Source organism: Macaca nemestrina, chromosome 2 (assembly GCF_043159975.1).
Source record: "Macaca nemestrina isolate mMacNem1 chromosome 2, mMacNem.hap1, whole genome shotgun sequence".
NCBI lineage: Eukaryota > Metazoa > Chordata > Mammalia > Primates > Cercopithecidae > Macaca > Macaca nemestrina.
Window position 1 is genome coordinate 7528144 of NC_092126.1, and position 17376 is coordinate 7545519.

Consider the following 17376-nt stretch of genomic DNA (forward strand, 5'->3'; position numbering starts at 1 on the left):
GCTTGCTATGGTTTGTATGAGTAAGAGAACAGCATAAAGCTGTTCAGAAGACAAAAGGTAACATTTCTTTTCATTCTCATTTACAAACTAGTTACCTTGGACCTTGAGATTCAAACTGGTTCAGAAAAACTAGAAGCACAAGAGTCAAACTATGCATAGATCTCCTGTAAACTTAATGTATTTTCTCAGAGTTACTGGTCTCAGAGAGTGACAGAAAACAGATAAGGAAAAACAGAAGTTAGCTATTTAGCTTTACAAGTAAGAAATGCATGTTAACGGGAACTAGGTCTAACAGACAAGGATATTTATGATTCCTTTCAGAAGCCTCTCACCTTTTACATATTCTTCCCAATATAACTAGACCCTCCTGCTGTGTGTATGTGTATATGGAGAGGTAAGGAAGTTATTTAAGTATTAGTCAGTAAGTTAAAAATATATAGAATTATAACCCCATCCATTTGGGGTACTCTAAAGCCTGACATACAGAGAGGAGAAATGACTTGGTTATTAATATATAACCATTTCAATTCAGAGCGAAGACAAGAATCTGTATTTTTTTTTCTTCGGAGAAAGCAATTACCTTTCTTTGAAAGCTCATGCTTACTTTTGCAGTGGCTGCTTTTTAGAGTAAACCCATTTTCAATCTCTCTAGAGATGAGCTCAGGATAAAAGTGATATTTCAGTACCCAGACTCCAGACCAAGAATATGGCTAACAAACCCCAACCACCCTATCCTTCTCCAGTTCCAGAGACTGCCTTGTATCTAGAGCAGAGCAAAGGAGAGAGAAATTGAGAGAAAGAGAGGAATGGCAGAACGTTACAGTATGTAACTTTCCCCCATTCTGTAGTCTTTCAACAGGCAAAAGAAATGACCTAACCAGAACGAGACAGCTCTCATTTGAGTTGTGGCACCACTGCAGGCAGTTGATGACCATGTCAAGGATGAAATAAGGAAGGGTAAGGGCTAGGTCCACTTTTCTGGACCTTGATTTATTCAACTGGAAAATAAATATTTGTATATGTTACTGCAGTGACTTTAAAATATGTTAACACATTTTTTGATATTTCTCCATCCAAGAGGTGGAGCTGAATTCCCCAGCTCTTGAAAATGGGTTGGACTTAGAGAATCATTTCTAACAAATAGAACACTACAGAAGTAATAATATATCACTTTTGAGGCTAGGTCATAAAAAGCATTTTGGCCTTGCCCTCTTGGATCACTTGCTCTGGGGTAAGCCAACTGATGTGTTATGTGGATACTAAAGCATCCCAATAGGGAGATTCATATGACAAGAAACTGAGACTTCCTACCAGCTTCCATGTACCTGCCCTTGGAAGTGGAGCTGTCAGATGACCACAGTCCTGACCAACAATTTGACAGTTTCTTCAGTTAGTAACTGAGCAAGAACCATCCAGCTAAGCTTCTCTCAAATTTCTGACCTGTATATACTGTGAGGTAATAAATATCTGCTGTTTTAAGCTTCTATAGGGCGATTTATTTATGGAATAAATACAGCCCTTTTCATACTTCTTACTTTTTCAGGACTGTGATTTTTTTTTGTAGTCTCCACCCCTTAGAGCGATATGAAACTGCACTAAATCTTTCCTACCTAAAGTTTTTAGGTATGAAAGATTGGACCATGTGCTCTGAAAAGTTCTCCAGCATTTAACAGGTTAAGGAATTTCTCTCAGATCTCTTCATTTCCTCCACATGTCTCTTATAATAAACAACTAACAACAAAAATAATACCACTACCAAGCATGTGCTTTACATGTTTTTTGAGATTAACATTTATGATATAATTTTACCCTTACAACAATCCAGTGAGGTAGATATTCTATGATTCCCATTTTATATATGAGGAAACTGAGAACTTGAGAGCAAAAGTATGCTATTAAAAGTCATACAGTTAGTACAACTAGTATTCCAATTCATATCTTCTGACTCCAATTTAATATATCAAGAACACAATGGAAATCACCAACTTTATTCCCTGACACTCACTGCACATTATAGCTATAATGGCCTGATATTAGAAAGTTTTTACACATCTTGCTTCCCTTTTACATTACTGATATTTGGAAATGAGTGAAGAATATTTTTCTATTCTCCTTTTTTCTTTTCTTTTTTTTTTTTTTTTTTTTTTGAGACGGAGTTTCGCTCTTGTCACCCAGGCTGGAGTGCAATGGCGCAGTCTCAGCTCAGTGCAACCTCCAGTCCACAGGTTCAAGTGATTCTCCTGCCTCAGCCTCCCGAGTAGCTGGGATTACAGGCACCCACCACCACGCCCAGCTAATTTTTGTATTTTTGGTAGAGATGGGGTTTCTCCATGTTGGCCAGGCTGGTCTCAAACTCCTGACCTCAGATGATCTTCCCACCTCGGCCTCCCAAAGTGCTGGGATTACAGGCGTGAGCCACCACATCTGGTCCCTTTTCCCTTTTGGCTGTTCTTAGAAGTCATTTGTCTTTGCCCAAAACCATTTCCTCATAAACACTTTGTCCTGTTTAAGATGACTGATGATATGGATGTCATAAATACTAGAGTCCTGGCCTCCTTTGGCTACCCAGTTCAGTCTCTACACTGATTATTTCTCTCATTTTATTATCTTTATTTTGTGTTCTCATATTTTATGTAATTTCATAATAAGATATGAAAATAAATGACTCAATTCCAGTATTTGGCAATGAGTTTTAAGTTTTGTATATTAAGAAAATGATTATTCACAATATTAGAAGTTCTTTTACCTTTTAAATATGTATTTATTATGTAACATCATTTATTTCTCATTGAAACATATGCAAACTTAAGACAGTTTTCCTATATCAGAGCACATATCTAGATCAATATGGGAGATTTAGTAGATTGAGATGGACCCCAGATACGTGTAATTTTTTAAAAGATGATATTCAATTCTAGTTAAGAACCACTTGCCCAAGTTATTTCAAAACACAATGCTAAATGATAAATGAATTGCAAGCATGTGATACAGTTTTTGACAGTAGAAAATTAATATGTTATATATGTCTTTGAGTCTTAAATATACATACATTTTTTCTTTTTTAAAAAATAAAGCAATGAAGTATTAAAATTCCCATTACCTGGGTGAGTTAAGTTAAAAACAGCTCATGATCTGATTTCAAAGTTTAGTTTGAATCTTCTTTCTTCCCATGAGCTAATTTCTAAGTCATTTTTTTCATTTATATATTTTGAAATGATTAAACTGTTCAAGAAAAAAACTTTGTGAATTATTTTCTAAGGGATTTTGAGTGTGTCAGTAATCTTGCTACACTAAGAAATAATAGTTTTTTTGGTTCAACATTATAACTTAGTAACATAGACCAAGATTCATTAAGCACCAATCTTTGCCAAACCAAAGAGAGTCTTTTTTCATGATCAAATGATTCCATACACATTAGAGAAGTCATATAAAAATTCAAATCTTTAATGCAATCAGAGGGAATCCAAAGGTAGAGAGAGCAGATGCACAGATACCACAGACTTCGTAATACTCACACCAGTTTTGTCTCTTCCTTCATTTGAGCTTTAGCACGTTCATTTTGAATCCCCTATTTAGCTCTTCAGATAAATGGATCAAGGGATGCTTTCTAATGACTGTGTTTCATGCTCTGCTGTGTTCTAAATGTCTTCACTTCTTCTGAGGCTCCTTTGATATCCAAAATGAAATGGCTCATTTACAGATCGTTTGAGCATCACATTCTTAGGGAACTAACTAAAGCTACTGAATGGAAGGTAACCAAATACAGTAACTTTCAAATTTTTAAGCATGCTTTCTCTTAGCCAGAAGCTGTGATTATTATTATGCATTCCTTCAACAACTTTTCTTTGGGGAACACTTACAAACAAGGTGTACTTTTCTGCATGCTGTTTTATCTTGATACCTTGGCAAACTCAGGTGGAGTGCTGGTAGCAAAGTTCTTTTTTTTTTTTCATTATCAAAGTATGTGACATATCTCAGTTTGAAGATTTCTTACCTCTTCAGGCTTCCGAAATATGTTATTCTCATCACATTTGTAGACAAAGATGACGGTATGTATTCACCAAGTTCATTTCATTTTTCTCTTTCGAGGCATAGGAAAACTACATTTTCTGTCCTTTTTTATGATTAAAGCAGGACCTCAGAGCTAGTTCTGGCTAATGAATTGTAAGTGAAAGTAATGAGTGTCATATTTCAGCTGAAGCCTAGCACAACAGGAAGCCACACATTTCAGATGGCAAAGCATAAAAAATGTAAGCTCTGGGCTGGGCACGGTGGCTCACGCCTGTAATCCCAGCACTTTGGGAGGCTGAGTCAGGCAGATCATGAGGTCAAGAGATCGAGACCATCCTGGCCAACATGGTGAAACCCCGTCTCTACCGAAAATACAAAAATTTAGCTGGGCATGGTGATGCACACCTGTAGTCCCAGATACTCAGGAGGCTGAGGCGGGAGAATCACTTGAACCCGGGAGGTGGAGGTTGCAGTGAGCTGAGATCGCGCCACTGTGCTCCAGCCTGGTGACAGAGCGAGATTCTGTCTAATAAAAAAAATGTAAGCTCCTATGCTGGACATGTAGCATAAACAAGAAATAAGTCTTGTTATATGAAGCTACTGAAATATTGGGGTTCTTTGTTAGCATGACATAGCATATCTTATTCTGATTAATACATATGATGACTACAGCAATCCCACCAGGTTCCAAATGTCACTGATTGATATTTCATATATAATAAATACATTTTACTAATCATCTATTCAACTGTTTCCTTGTGCTGAGGCAACTTCAAGGGCTATGCCCTACATTTTCATGTATTGCCTGCAAACACCGTGTTAAGATGATTTGTAGTCCTTGGCTGGAGAAAATCAGAGCCTACAAGGGTAAAAGAGGAGTTAAAGAGAGATAAAAATTAATGGTTCTTTTTTTTTTTTTTCTTTTTGCATTAGAATCACCTGGGAAAGTTATTGCGCGTGCAGATCCACCCTACATCAGAGATCCTCATTCAGTTGATCTTGGATGGAGTCAAGAAACATGCATTTTAATATGAGCCCCAAATGGTTCCAACATGGATACATTAAGGAATACACTTCAAGAAGGCTTGGGCAAGCTCCTAATTGAGGCTCTTTTCCCTTACAACCTGAACAATAATACAGAAAATATGGGAAGAGTTTGAAAGAATTCTCATAGGTAGCAGTTTTCCAACATTGACCCATGAAATGCCTTATTTAATTATCAAGAGCACAATATAAAAAAAACAGACTTCTAGACAATGTCCAGCACCTAATGAACTGGTCTCTCTGGGGAAGGGCCTGCCTTGCGACCTTCATTGTAACATGTCCCTCAAGTTACTCTTAGATGCACGAAAGTTTTAAACCAATGCCATATAAATTGCTTATCCTTCTGTGCATATCTTTATGATTAGTTCAGTTTATTATTCATGACTTTTTCTGAACAAAAACTTTAGTTTTCCCAACCACTTCAAATCTTCAATCTGGGAGTGAATACATTGTTTCTAGAGTTCTTAATAGTTATAGGAGAAGGTAACTCTGAAATTCAGTTTTTATCATAACTGCCAAAAAACATTTGTTTTTGAAGGTAAATTGGGAATATATTTTTATTTTCCACCAAGAAAAATACAAATAATGTATTTTGAAGGAAAAAAATAAAGCATTATCATAGAGTCTAGAGGACATTTAAAAAATTCTATCTTTTAAATGCTTTAAGAAGGTTTATAACATTTAAAAATGAAGCCATGTAAAATTATAATATGACAAGGTCAGATGATATATCAGACCCTTAATATAACATTTAATTAGCTGTGTGTGGGTTTTATATTAACTGCTTTTTTTACTTGAATGTTTTATGGCCCAGATTAAATAATTCCATTGAGGTAGCTTTGTAACAGAATTACTTCCCCTTCAATCTGACATGTATGGTTCTAGAATTGGCACTGGATCAAGTGTCAGAGTCTGGGTTGGAGACTCAACCCTGTTGATAATTGGCTGAGTGTCACTAGGAAAGTCACTTAACCTGGATAATATGTTCCTGTTCTATACTGCTTTTGGACATTTTATAAGAGTTTTTAAAAGGTGAGGCATATGAAATAAATGTATAATATATCATTTAATGCCCTCAACATCCAATAAGGTTAACAATAGCATCTTTATTTTAGCTAGTAAGGGCTAGCTAAAGGCTCAGAGAGACCATGTTCAAACAGATAGGAGAGAAATAGGACTCACATCCATCTCCACTTGACTTAAAACTCATGTAACTAAGTAGACAATTTCTTATGCAATGATATATCCATTTACCCTACAATCCTGTTATTTCTATTATGGATATGCATGGCCCATGAAAAAAATGTCTTTCTTATTATAATTTGCCTCATTGAAATGTATGGAACTGAATATCACATTCAACTGTGGCATGTCAGGTCAAGAAATAATAACATAACCTCTTAGCCTTTCTCCATACAGTAGAAGTATAGTCCATCACCTTTCTGACCCTTGTAAAACTAATGCTGAAAACTAAGACTTTTACTGCTTTCACTACACTTATACTGTTCAAGGAAATTGATACTTGCCAAAATGTAGTTCTGAGAGCACCAAAATGATCTAGCTACTCATATAATATGAGCTCATGTTTAATTTTCCATGCCTCTGCCATTAGTTCTTTCATTTCTTTTTCTTCACTAAAAAAGAAAATAATTTATAAATGAAAAATTTAATTTCTCATTTTTTTCCAAAGATATTTTACAATTTGAGATGCTGTGTCAATAAGGAATAACACTAATAGTGGATCCAAGAATCTTCTCCCTCCTGGAGCTTTGGAGCCACTTACATTACCCATTATTAACAGATTTGGAGAGAAACTGCTATCTGTCTTCCAAGTGAAGGTCCTTGAATATACATCAAGGATGGATTACTCTTTACGAGAAGGGATGTAATAGAGGACAAGGCCTTTGGGTTGTGCTAAGTCATTTTCTGTTAGATATTTAGTTAGGGTGGCCTGCCATTTCTTTCTAATTACAATTTTCTTTGTGAGTCACATTTACTCTAGAGGACCCTCGTTCCCCCATCTTTGGAGTAGGAATCTTCTAGTTTTTTTCGGTTTCAACAGAGAAAGGATCTTCTGAGAACCTTTTCAAGAAGGGTAGTGAGATGAACCTGCTTTCTTTCTTTCTCCACTGCCCATTCACTGTTACTGAGTGGGAGTCACTGACACTCACTGGGCCACAGCTCACTAACAGCCACAGCTAACGTGTTACAGGTGACTTCTCATGTAAGGTGTGGTCTCTTGCTCTTTTGGTTCTGCTCAGGAGTAGCAGACTTCATGCTTCTTATTTTCTGACAGTAAAAGGCAAGAAGCCCCTAAAGAGTAAATGGAAGGCACCCTATTTTCTAGCTTTTTCTTTTCTAATGGAGGGTTAGGTCAGATCAGCTCAACTGTAACAGCCCAGATGTCTTCCATTTGCGGAGAGCATAAACATGCTTCAGTGTGTCCTTAGAGCCAACCTGTGTCTTCCAGTTCCAGCGTTACCAGGGACACTTGAATTCCATTTGGAGATATGTTCTTCGGCTGAATACTTTAGTTACGAAGTTACAAACTAGCTGCCCTCAGGCTGACTATGGCCCACAGATATATTTTGTTTGGCTCTTTTTTTTTGTTTGTTTCCTTCTTAACTTTAAGCCATCCCAAAATTGACATTATACATAAAAATCTGGATTTTTGAGATTCTCTAGAAAAAAATGGACAATATGGCAACATTGGGGCTCGATTAGTGGCAAAAATCAAATGGAACTGAGTAGAAGCTGCCTTGTTTTTTTTTTTTTTTTTTTTAGTTGGAGCCTTGCTCTGTCGCCCAGGCTGGAGTGCAGTGGCACAATCTCAGCTCACTGCAACCTCCGCCTCCCAGGTTCAGGCAGTTCTCCTGCCTCAGCCTCCTGAGTAGCTGGGATTGCAGGCACCTGCCATTATGCCCAGCTAAGTTCTGTATTTTTGTAGAGAGGGGGTTTCACCGTGTTGACCAGGTTGCTCTTGAAAAACTGACCTCAGGTGATCCCCCCGACTCGACCTCCCAAAGTGCTGGGATTATAGGTGTGAGCCACCACGCCCGGCCTGAAGCTGACCCTTTTGAAGCAATATGTGTTCTTCAGTGCCTTAGAAGCCCAATGATCTACCTGACTTGAAAATCAAATGCCATGTGCCTTTTAGGAGTTTATGAAAATGTTGACAGAGAAGAAATAACTATCTGTGCCTATGTCCCTATTCACATCGGTTCTAGATGGAGAGGATGTAAACTATGCTGATATCTGGCCACATTTACTCTTTTTTCTTACCTTCTGATCCTTGTAGGACTTGAATTTACTATCCCTTCTCAGAAGGCTGAATGGGAAGAGGCACCCATCTCTACACTACATTCCTAACAATACTGATTTTTTCATCTGTCAGTTCTAAAAATATGAGATTCTTGTAAACTTCCATTTCATTTAAGTCACGTTCTCCCTCTCTTTGGGTTGTTTTCCACATCTCTCCCATTACATGTCAGAGAGAACCAAAAAGGGCACCTTAGTTTTTCTGGTACCTAAACCAAATCTCAATTTCCCGAAATGGAAAACTCTCCGGATAAGAATACAACGATCATAGAAAGGAGAAGGGTGAGAGAGATGTAAAAATTTGTTAGCACAAATCAAATGACGTAAAAATAGAATTTTATTGATGCTAACAACGTTAGGAAGTTTAGAGAACACTAGTTTACAGTGAGACAGAGAACACCACGTATCCCTGGGTGGGTATGTTTGGTTCTTTGAGGAAAAATGTGCTGTAGGTTTTCTGTTGAGCTTCGTCCTACAGCTTCCACCAGAACCAGCTCCTCTCCATGCTGCTCCCTGGGAAGCATGCGCCCTGTAAGTATCATAGCCCAAGTACACCTGACTGACTTATAACGTGAGGTCGATCAACACACTGAAAAGAAACATATTTAAATTCTTAGCTCAGTTTTAAACCCTTGGACAAGATAGAGGATCAGACTTTAGGCAACTTTCACATACTGACCTTCTAGGGCCCAAGAAGAGTGTGCTCTTCTGAGGCCATTAGAGGCAATAATTCTGGATTCAGGTCCTTCAGGTCTTTTGTCTCCTAGAAATAAACAGTTTTTAAAAATCAATAAAGGGGACAGAAATCTCATAGTCCATTAGATGATAAAAATGTCAGGTTTTCCCACAGGTTCATGACATACAGAGGGTTGGTAGAGATGGTAGCCACCACCCACCACACACAGTAATTATAGGATATAAAAGTCATTGTTATTGGATAAGTCCGTGAAATGGTGAAGAGCAAGGGCTGAGATCTGGGGAGCAGGGGGTTCCAATCTGGTGCCATTTTGTATCCATTGAGTCTCTGACTCTTGGGAAACAGGCTTACAGAGGTGCGTCTCCCACTGGGGCTGGTTATGAATCTCTGCCCGGCTCTTGTTCCTAAGGTGATTCTCTCCTTCACAGTAGGTGACACAACAGCGGCAGGTGGCAGAGGACTTCCCTCGGTGCTTGGACGTTGTGCCTGGGGCCGGAGGGCTACCTGCAACCCTCTCTGAGCTCTGAAGTTCTGGGGGCTCTTTCAAACGGCTTCTCCTCCTTTGAACGTGGTCCAGACTGATGTCAGACTGGGAAGAGCAGCTCTCATTCCAGCCGGAACTGGCACTCAGACTTCTCAGTGGAAGAGCCAACCGCAAAGCTTTCCAGAATTTAGAGCCAGAATGTTTGGACTTTTCTCCCTTCCAGCTCACAAAAGACACAGACTCCTTGAGCTGAAGAATGCCTGGGTGCGGGTGCTCAAGGGGACGGTACTCAACCACAATGAGCTTGGTGGCAATGGAGTTCTGGCACATGACACCCAGTTTAAACTCCAGCATGCTGATGCTCTTTTCTGTCACATAGTCAGGACTCAGGACAACAATCATCCTTCTGCTTCTCTGAATGAAATCAAAAACTGCTTCCACTGTATCTATAGAAAAATGGAAATACAGGATAATGTATAGTGAAAACTTACATATATTTCAGTTCGTTATTGTCCATCTTCTGGAGGACAGGCAGTGAACAAACACCTGAGACGACAGAATCTCAGTGCTGAATAATTTACCCAGTCAAAAAATTCTACACCACTCTTACCAATGGTTGCTAAGAATTTACTACCTTCAAGGATGGTATGGTAGTTGAGCTCAGTCTCTCTCTCCACCTGCAAAACCCTCATTGCAGTACTCTCCTTCTTGAATGTCTTTCTTAAAAGACATACACACACATACACACATGTGCGCGCATGCACACACACACACACGGTGGGCAATTAAGTAACTACCGTCAAAATATTAACCACCCTCAAAAGCAAGTCATTTCAGCTCTGTTTACAAATTATTTCTTGTTTTGATATCTTCTTTCTTGCAAATTTTATCTGGTGGTCAGATCTTGAATCTTTAAATGTTTAAAATATTTGACAACTATTTTTATACCATTGTAGTATTTTCTTCTTGTATCTAGATTAAATATTTTCAGAATATTTCTCTTATTCCATAAATGGCATGGTCTTACATTTCCTCTGCATGTTTACCATTTCCCTCTGGATAATGTTCAGTTTATAGATGTGTCTCCTAAGAGTAGTATTATGAACAGGAGTGAACATAATGCTCCTGACATAGTCTGATCAGCAAAGAGCAACAGGAATTATCACCTCCTAAGATTCTCAGTTACACCCTTTGATACTTAACATTTTTGGACACAACATCAGACAGTTCATAGTGGTTCATAGTATTTATCTTGTTATCAATTAAATTCTGTGTGTGTGTGTGTGTGTGTGTGTGTGTGTGTGAAGAATTGGAAATAAAGGGGCAAAAACAATGACAATGGGTAAGAATTTGTCAAGCAGCTAAGACTTCTGGCAAACCATTCAATTCTAATGTTATCAAGGTGGATTTGGACAGATTCCAAGGGAAAGTTCTTCAAATAAATGTAATGCTTAACTCACTATGAGATTCAGGAGCTTAGAACGTTTCATATCCTGAAAGAAAAAAATTCAAAATTGAATTGTAAATCCTAGCCATTTATAACTTTGAAAACATGTGCCAGAGTCACACTGTGAAGGTGAACACCTCTGCTTTTGGTCCAGGGATGAAACAGTAATGGAGAGACTTTCAGCCTTTGAAGACAGACTGAAAGTTTGCATTGGTCATTGTGAACTTGACAGGGAATAAGGGAGCTGTGCTTCTTACAGATTATTGGTTTTTTGTTTGTTTGTTTTTCAATCAGTGGATTTAACATGAATTTGAAGGGAAATTGGAGAGACATGTGCTCAAGTTTTGAGAACTTTTGATTGGTTTAACCAAGAGTGCAAAAATGTTTTTAGAGACATTTTGTTTCATTCATTCTTAAGAGATAAATAAAAATTCTCACTTATCATTAAAATCCTTCTGTGTGTATGAGTGTGTGCACATGTGCATGTGTTTTAGTAACTCTTCAGACCCCTCTAGTCCTACTGAGAATCTTATGAGGCTGCCTCTCATAAATCAGAGAATACGAAAATGGGACGTCTACTGCTTCTCCTGGCTCCTGAGAAATGTGAAATAACCTTAAGGCAACATGGTTAGCTTGTCAACAAAGAGAATTCATGCAAATGTGTGTGTGCGTGTGATGTGATGGTTCACTTCAAAATAGTCACCTTAGGAAAATGTATGTTTTTGCCAATAGGAATATTGTTGTTTAAAATACAACACTGTTCCAGATCTTCTTAAAACATGTCTTTTGAGTCTGTTGCTCTTTTTTCTTTCATTGGTACTCCATCCAGAAAGTAAGAAAATTTCGATTTGAAAAAGGACAATGCTAAATGCAGATAAGAGTGGTGGAATTTTAGACAATGAGGAACAAATGTAGAAGATGCTTCTCAGAAAGGTCTTGGGCTATACTGAAGGATCTTCACTCGATACTGTAAGGGAAGTTGCATACTTTATGGCGTATTTTAAAAATACCTTCCATATTGTCAAAACTTCATATTTGAAGATAGGAGCTATTATTTTTTAATGCTAAAGTTTACTTGGAGAAGGAGTAGTAATTTAGCCCGTTTATTCTATTTGGCTCAAAAAATGAGGTATGGCCATATAATAATGAGATCAGTTTTCTTTTGTGGTACCAAATTGGCTTTGAAGTCATGTTGTATGACTGAGAACTCTTCAATACTCAAGAATGCTCTTGCCTGTAAAAGTCATAATTTCCATGGAGTTCACTTAGAAGAAAACTAGGATTGTAATTTTTTTTTCTCCTCTGGATGAGTTATTAGTAGATAAAAGAACAGCAAACTTCTGTCTTTTCATTTTCTCTCTTAAAACTTGAAGTCTAGAAAAAAGGAAATATTTAACTTGGAAACTGGATGTGGTTTCAAATATTGCTTTCTCCATTTATCTCTATTTTTATCTTAATATCTTTTGAGTCCTAGTTCATCCATCTATAAAATGCATATGATAAACTTGTAGGACTGATAAACAAATTAGATACCTACATGTAAATTTCTAGCACACAGTACACATTGCATAAATCATAGAGAAATAACATAGACTAGTTGCTAAATGCATCTCTCATACCATTTTGTGCATTTACTTGCATTAAACAGCTAGTGACGTCAGTATATAATGGAAAAAATATCTTGAGAGTTTAAGGAAGGTTAATCACAGCCAGGTAGATCATATGCAAAATGCTGAAGTTGAATCTTCCAAAGAGTCACCAGTATGTTCTAATAGGTCACTTAATATGTTCAGGGTTGGAAACAATTTCAGACTCAAAACCACTTATCCAATGCAAAAAACTCATATACAAAATCTCAATGAAAATCTATCAAATAACTGCTTGTATACCTCTGGTAATGGCAGACCTGTATTTCCAAAGATAGTGAATTCCATCAGTGTCGAATTCTGCTTTATAGCTGTTTTCTAACTGAGAAGAAATCTGTTTCCTTGGAACTTTGATCTGTTGATCCTAAGCCTACACTTTCGGGACTGGTTTGCAAGAGGAAAATTAATTCTTCAGTAGAAAAATTTTTACTAAGCTAACCAATTCTGAGTATGTTATGGGGCTCAGTAAAATGAACAAATAGGATGTTTTTTTTTTCCTGAAGTCTCGCTTTGTCACCAGGCTGCAGTACAGTGGTGCAATCTCAGCTCACTGCAATCTCCGCCTCCCAGGTTCAAGTGATTCCCCTGCCTTAGCCTCCCGAGTAGCTGGGACTACAGGCGCACACCATAATGCCTGGTTAATTTTTTGTATTTTAGTACAGACAGGGTTTCACCATGTTGACCAGGATGGTCTCGATCTCCTGACCTCTTGATCCGTCCACCTCTGCCTCCCAAAGTGCTGAGATTACAGCGTGAGCCAATGCGCCCGGCCAGGGATTTTTTTAAAAGCAAAAAGGCATTCCTATCACTATGGACTTGTATTATTAACTGAAAATAAAATATGTTTCCAAATATTCATCACTGATTTATTCAAAATTTGTGACAGAAATGCATCTTTGATTCAAATGATCATCAATTAATTGCAGTCATGACATTATTTTTATTTTATCTATTTCCAAAGCAACTACCATGGGATTGCATTAAAGCCTATTAGACGAAAAAGATTCCTGTAAGCTACCTAAGTTCCAAGTTGAGTAAAAAGGAAGAAGCTTGTTTTCCTTTGTTTTAAAATAATCTTTCTCTCCTTTTTCTCTGTCTCTCCGTGTCTCTCCGTCTTTCTGACGGTCTTTCTGTCTCTCTGCACGTGCACATACACATACATATACACACATAAACACATATACGCCCACAAAATATGTCCTAGTATTCTGGAGCAATTCATTTTACTTAAGTAACTTTTACTTACATGTAAAGAAAATGTTCTTGATATGAAGTTCCCATTTTGCTCAGATTTATCTCAGAATGAAACTTAACTAATGTGACTCATATTTCTTTGTGAGTATAATAATCAATTCTTTCTGTTTTCATTTATGACCAAATGTGAAAATAAAGACATAAAACACATGCACAAAATAAAATTCAAAGCTGAAAATAAATGGTTTATTTTTAACATAAGTAAATTTACAAATCAAATGAAAAATGAAAAATACAAAAGTTCATGAATGAAATAAAAAAGACACTCTCAAAATATTAAAACCTATGGAAAGAAAATAAGTAATTAACGAATGATGTTTTTGTTTCCCAATACAATGGAGTGATTTTTTTATTAGAATCCTTGGGAATCATCTAAGTTACAATACAGAAGAGAATTAAACAAATGTTGTATGATTTTGTAATTAGATACTCTACATATCACAGTTCTTTGTTAACCTGGGCATGGAAGGTCCTTATAGCATCTATTGAAAACTATTAAGTTTTTTTTAAAAAATGTGAGACATGGTTTGTTCTTGTTCTCTAAATTACAAGTATGTTTCCCCATTTCCCTCAAATGTTCTCTATTGGCCATCTTCTGGAACATTAAAAAAAATCTTGAAACAAATTCTCTTGCAATGATACATATCACTTAAACTTGATATGCTTTATATTACAGCATTTGTAAAATTAAGTACCAAAGGCAGGAATATAAATAGAAAACACATCAAGGCATTTCTAGAGGTGCCCAACAGCATTTGGGATAAATATGGAAACCAAAAGTGCAAAAGGAATGCAGCATTGGCAAGAGAATCGTCCTTTGGTGACTAGACTATTCCCTGTTTGCCTAAAGCTTATGTAAGAATTGATATTCAAAGCTGATCTGGAATAAGCTCTTTTCTGGTCTAGTAAGTGAAGGGTTAATAGAGGGAGTAATTATGGTTTCTAATAAGGAAAAATATTCATAAGGCTAAAAAAAGTAGATCCAAGAATGACCTACTTTTCTACTTTTTTCATCCAAGTGAAACTTTTTTCAATTTAAAATAATCAATAACACTTATATAGGGAAATGATTTATTATGAACTTCAATAGTGATGAAGGGCACTTAAATATAGGATATAATTTTACATTCGTTCATCAACATTCATGCTACTGGGATAAGGGCTTTCTTAAATTATGAATTATTGTGTTTCACAGGATACCAAGACTCATTTACAGTTATATTTGTTTCCTTTACCACTCAACAGTTCAGATAGTTGAGCACTGAGATGAACATGGCTTAGTTTCTAAATGTGTCTGCTGGGAATAGAGTAGGAAATCAATTCATGCCCGATGGCCGCGGCTACTGCTTAGCAGTGACCATGGAGGTTCTGTGCACAGCAAATTCCACTGCAACCCAGAAAAACTGTAGCAACAGTTAAGTTATTCATATAAACTTAGGGAAGGCAAGAACTATGACAACTACCACTCTGTGAGCTATGAATTAACAAATAATATGTACAGAAAACACTGACACAAAAACATTGTAGTGAAAACATAATTTAAAAACTGGATAAGAGTTCCAGTGGCTTTTAATATTGTACCCATAGCTATTTAAAGTCATATACATACACATACACACATCCACACACACACAAATTATATATATGTATATATATATTTCATGTGCATGTGGATTTATATACACAGATATATGTAATGTATGTGTGTGGATATGCATATATATATAATTTGTGTTTGTAGAGATATAAGATATATATCTCATATACACATGTGTGTATATATATGTATAATCTACATGTAACATAGATATTTACCACTCTGTAAACGCTGCACTTAGTTTTCCAAGTCTTAAAAACAGCAAAATATGACTGAAAACAAACAAAACAACTTTCATTGACAGTGGCTTTCCATACTGACTTATTTGGAGCAAGCATATTTCCTGCACTAGTGAGTAGATGACAGGAAATACAGTTAATTCTCTTAGAATATTAATGCCAAAAGCGACTCTCAAGGTCACTAAGTCTGACCTCCACACTTCACAATGGAGCAACAAAAACAAATGAGAAAAAACTGCTTTCCCAGTATTCACATTAGCAAGATTAAGACTTAAAAGACAAGTTGCCAAACATCCTTTTCTGTGTTCTTTCCATGAGTCAGAAAAATGCCCTAAAAGAGTTTTTCTGTTACCTCCCTCTCTATAGCACCATTAAGGGGTTTTCTTTCAGACTCAACCAAGTGTGAAGCCACCTGCAAACTCTAAAGGACCAATGCGATACAAGCAGATAGGGAGAAGGAATGAAAAATGTGGGTTGACCTGCAGATAATCAGGAATTGACTGGAGCAAAAACAAGAATTAAGAAATATTTTTCAAGTTTACATATATTACACAAATTACCTGAGATGAGGGCAAGGGTGGTATAGAAGACAAGTCCTTTAAATCAATTAAAAGAAACATTTTCAGTTACACTGCTTTGTATCATCCTAAGTGGATGTCAGTCTTGCTGTGGTTATGTATTACACAGCCGAATGAGGAAAAAAGTTCATTATCCTCAGCTCAAATGCAGGCCTTGATTATCTTTTCAACGGACGAGTAAAAATAAGATAAAAAGGAAACTATACTCGGAAACGCATGACCCTGTCAACAGTGACTTATTTTAAAGGCATATTTAAATTCATAGGAAAGGCTGCTCCATATGTTAAGATTTTAAAAAGAATAGAGACATAAAAACAGGGATAGACAATGTAGAAGGGGAAAGTCGCATTGAACAAGTCTTTGCCTGCAAAGAACACAGTGGCATCACAGACTGGTGACAGAACGTTGATAATATCATTCTAAACTTTAGTATTGCCTGAGGAAGCGGAATAGTCAGCCACAGTCACCCTAAATTTATCCCTAATGGGAGGCTTAGACCATCATTTTTGCCTAAGAAACCATAAACTGCGAAGGAAGAATGGGGGGACTCTTTCTTCCTGGAGTACCCCTTGTTGCTTTTACCCTTTTCATTATTCCTTTCATACATTTTTCAGAGATGAATACGAGAGGCCCTGCTCATCACTGCTAGACCGCCTGGGACTTTTCTTCACTGGCATGGCCACCTGCAGCTGCTTCCAGAACCTGCCCTGTGGATACTTGGATTTTTCCCCTTTCCATTTAATGACCGTGAGCACCGTCTTAGCCCTCTTCAGCTCTTTCACCTTCGTTTCCTTCACAGCTTTGTACTGCACTAAAATGACGTTGATGTTGCCCTGAGAGGCCATATTTTCTAGGCCAGCCTTGAGCTCCAGCAGGGCTTGGGTTCCCTGGAGCACGTAGTTGGGGCTTAGAACAACCAGGAGGCGTCTGCTTTTCTGAATGAAGCTCAAGGTCTCATCTGTGACAACTGGGAAAGAAAACAACCATGGGGATTAGTGTTGGCCAAAAACTCCCCAAAAGCATTGGGGTGTGAGGAACAAATGTAGGGAACTTAGGGTACC

General features: G+C 37.2%; 1 protein-coding gene across 9 annotated transcripts in view; it reads right to left on the reverse strand.

The window, feature by feature from the left end:
• Positions 1-3423: 3423 nt before the first annotated feature.
• The window catches only part of IL1RA (interleukin 1 receptor accessory protein), a 149892-nt gene continuing 135939 nt past the window's right edge, over positions 3424-17376 (reverse strand). The window contains exons 11-14 of one of the 9 annotated variants that reach the window (XR_011619535.1): positions 9422-10000; positions 9053-9136; positions 6582-6689; positions 3424-4870 (exon numbers count right to left, since the gene is read on the reverse strand). Coding sequence is in view for 3 of the 9 variants with exons in the window: in XM_011723124.3 (XP_011721426.1) it covers positions 9282-10000 (719 nt within the window). In the remaining 6 variants the exon portion in view is untranslated. Of the gene's footprint in view, positions 4871-6581; positions 6690-8692; positions 10001-14065; positions 17283-17376 lie in introns of those variants that run through there. The other 8 variants (XR_011619536.1, XR_011619534.1, XR_011619538.1 and 5 more) reach the window with 8 other exon arrangements.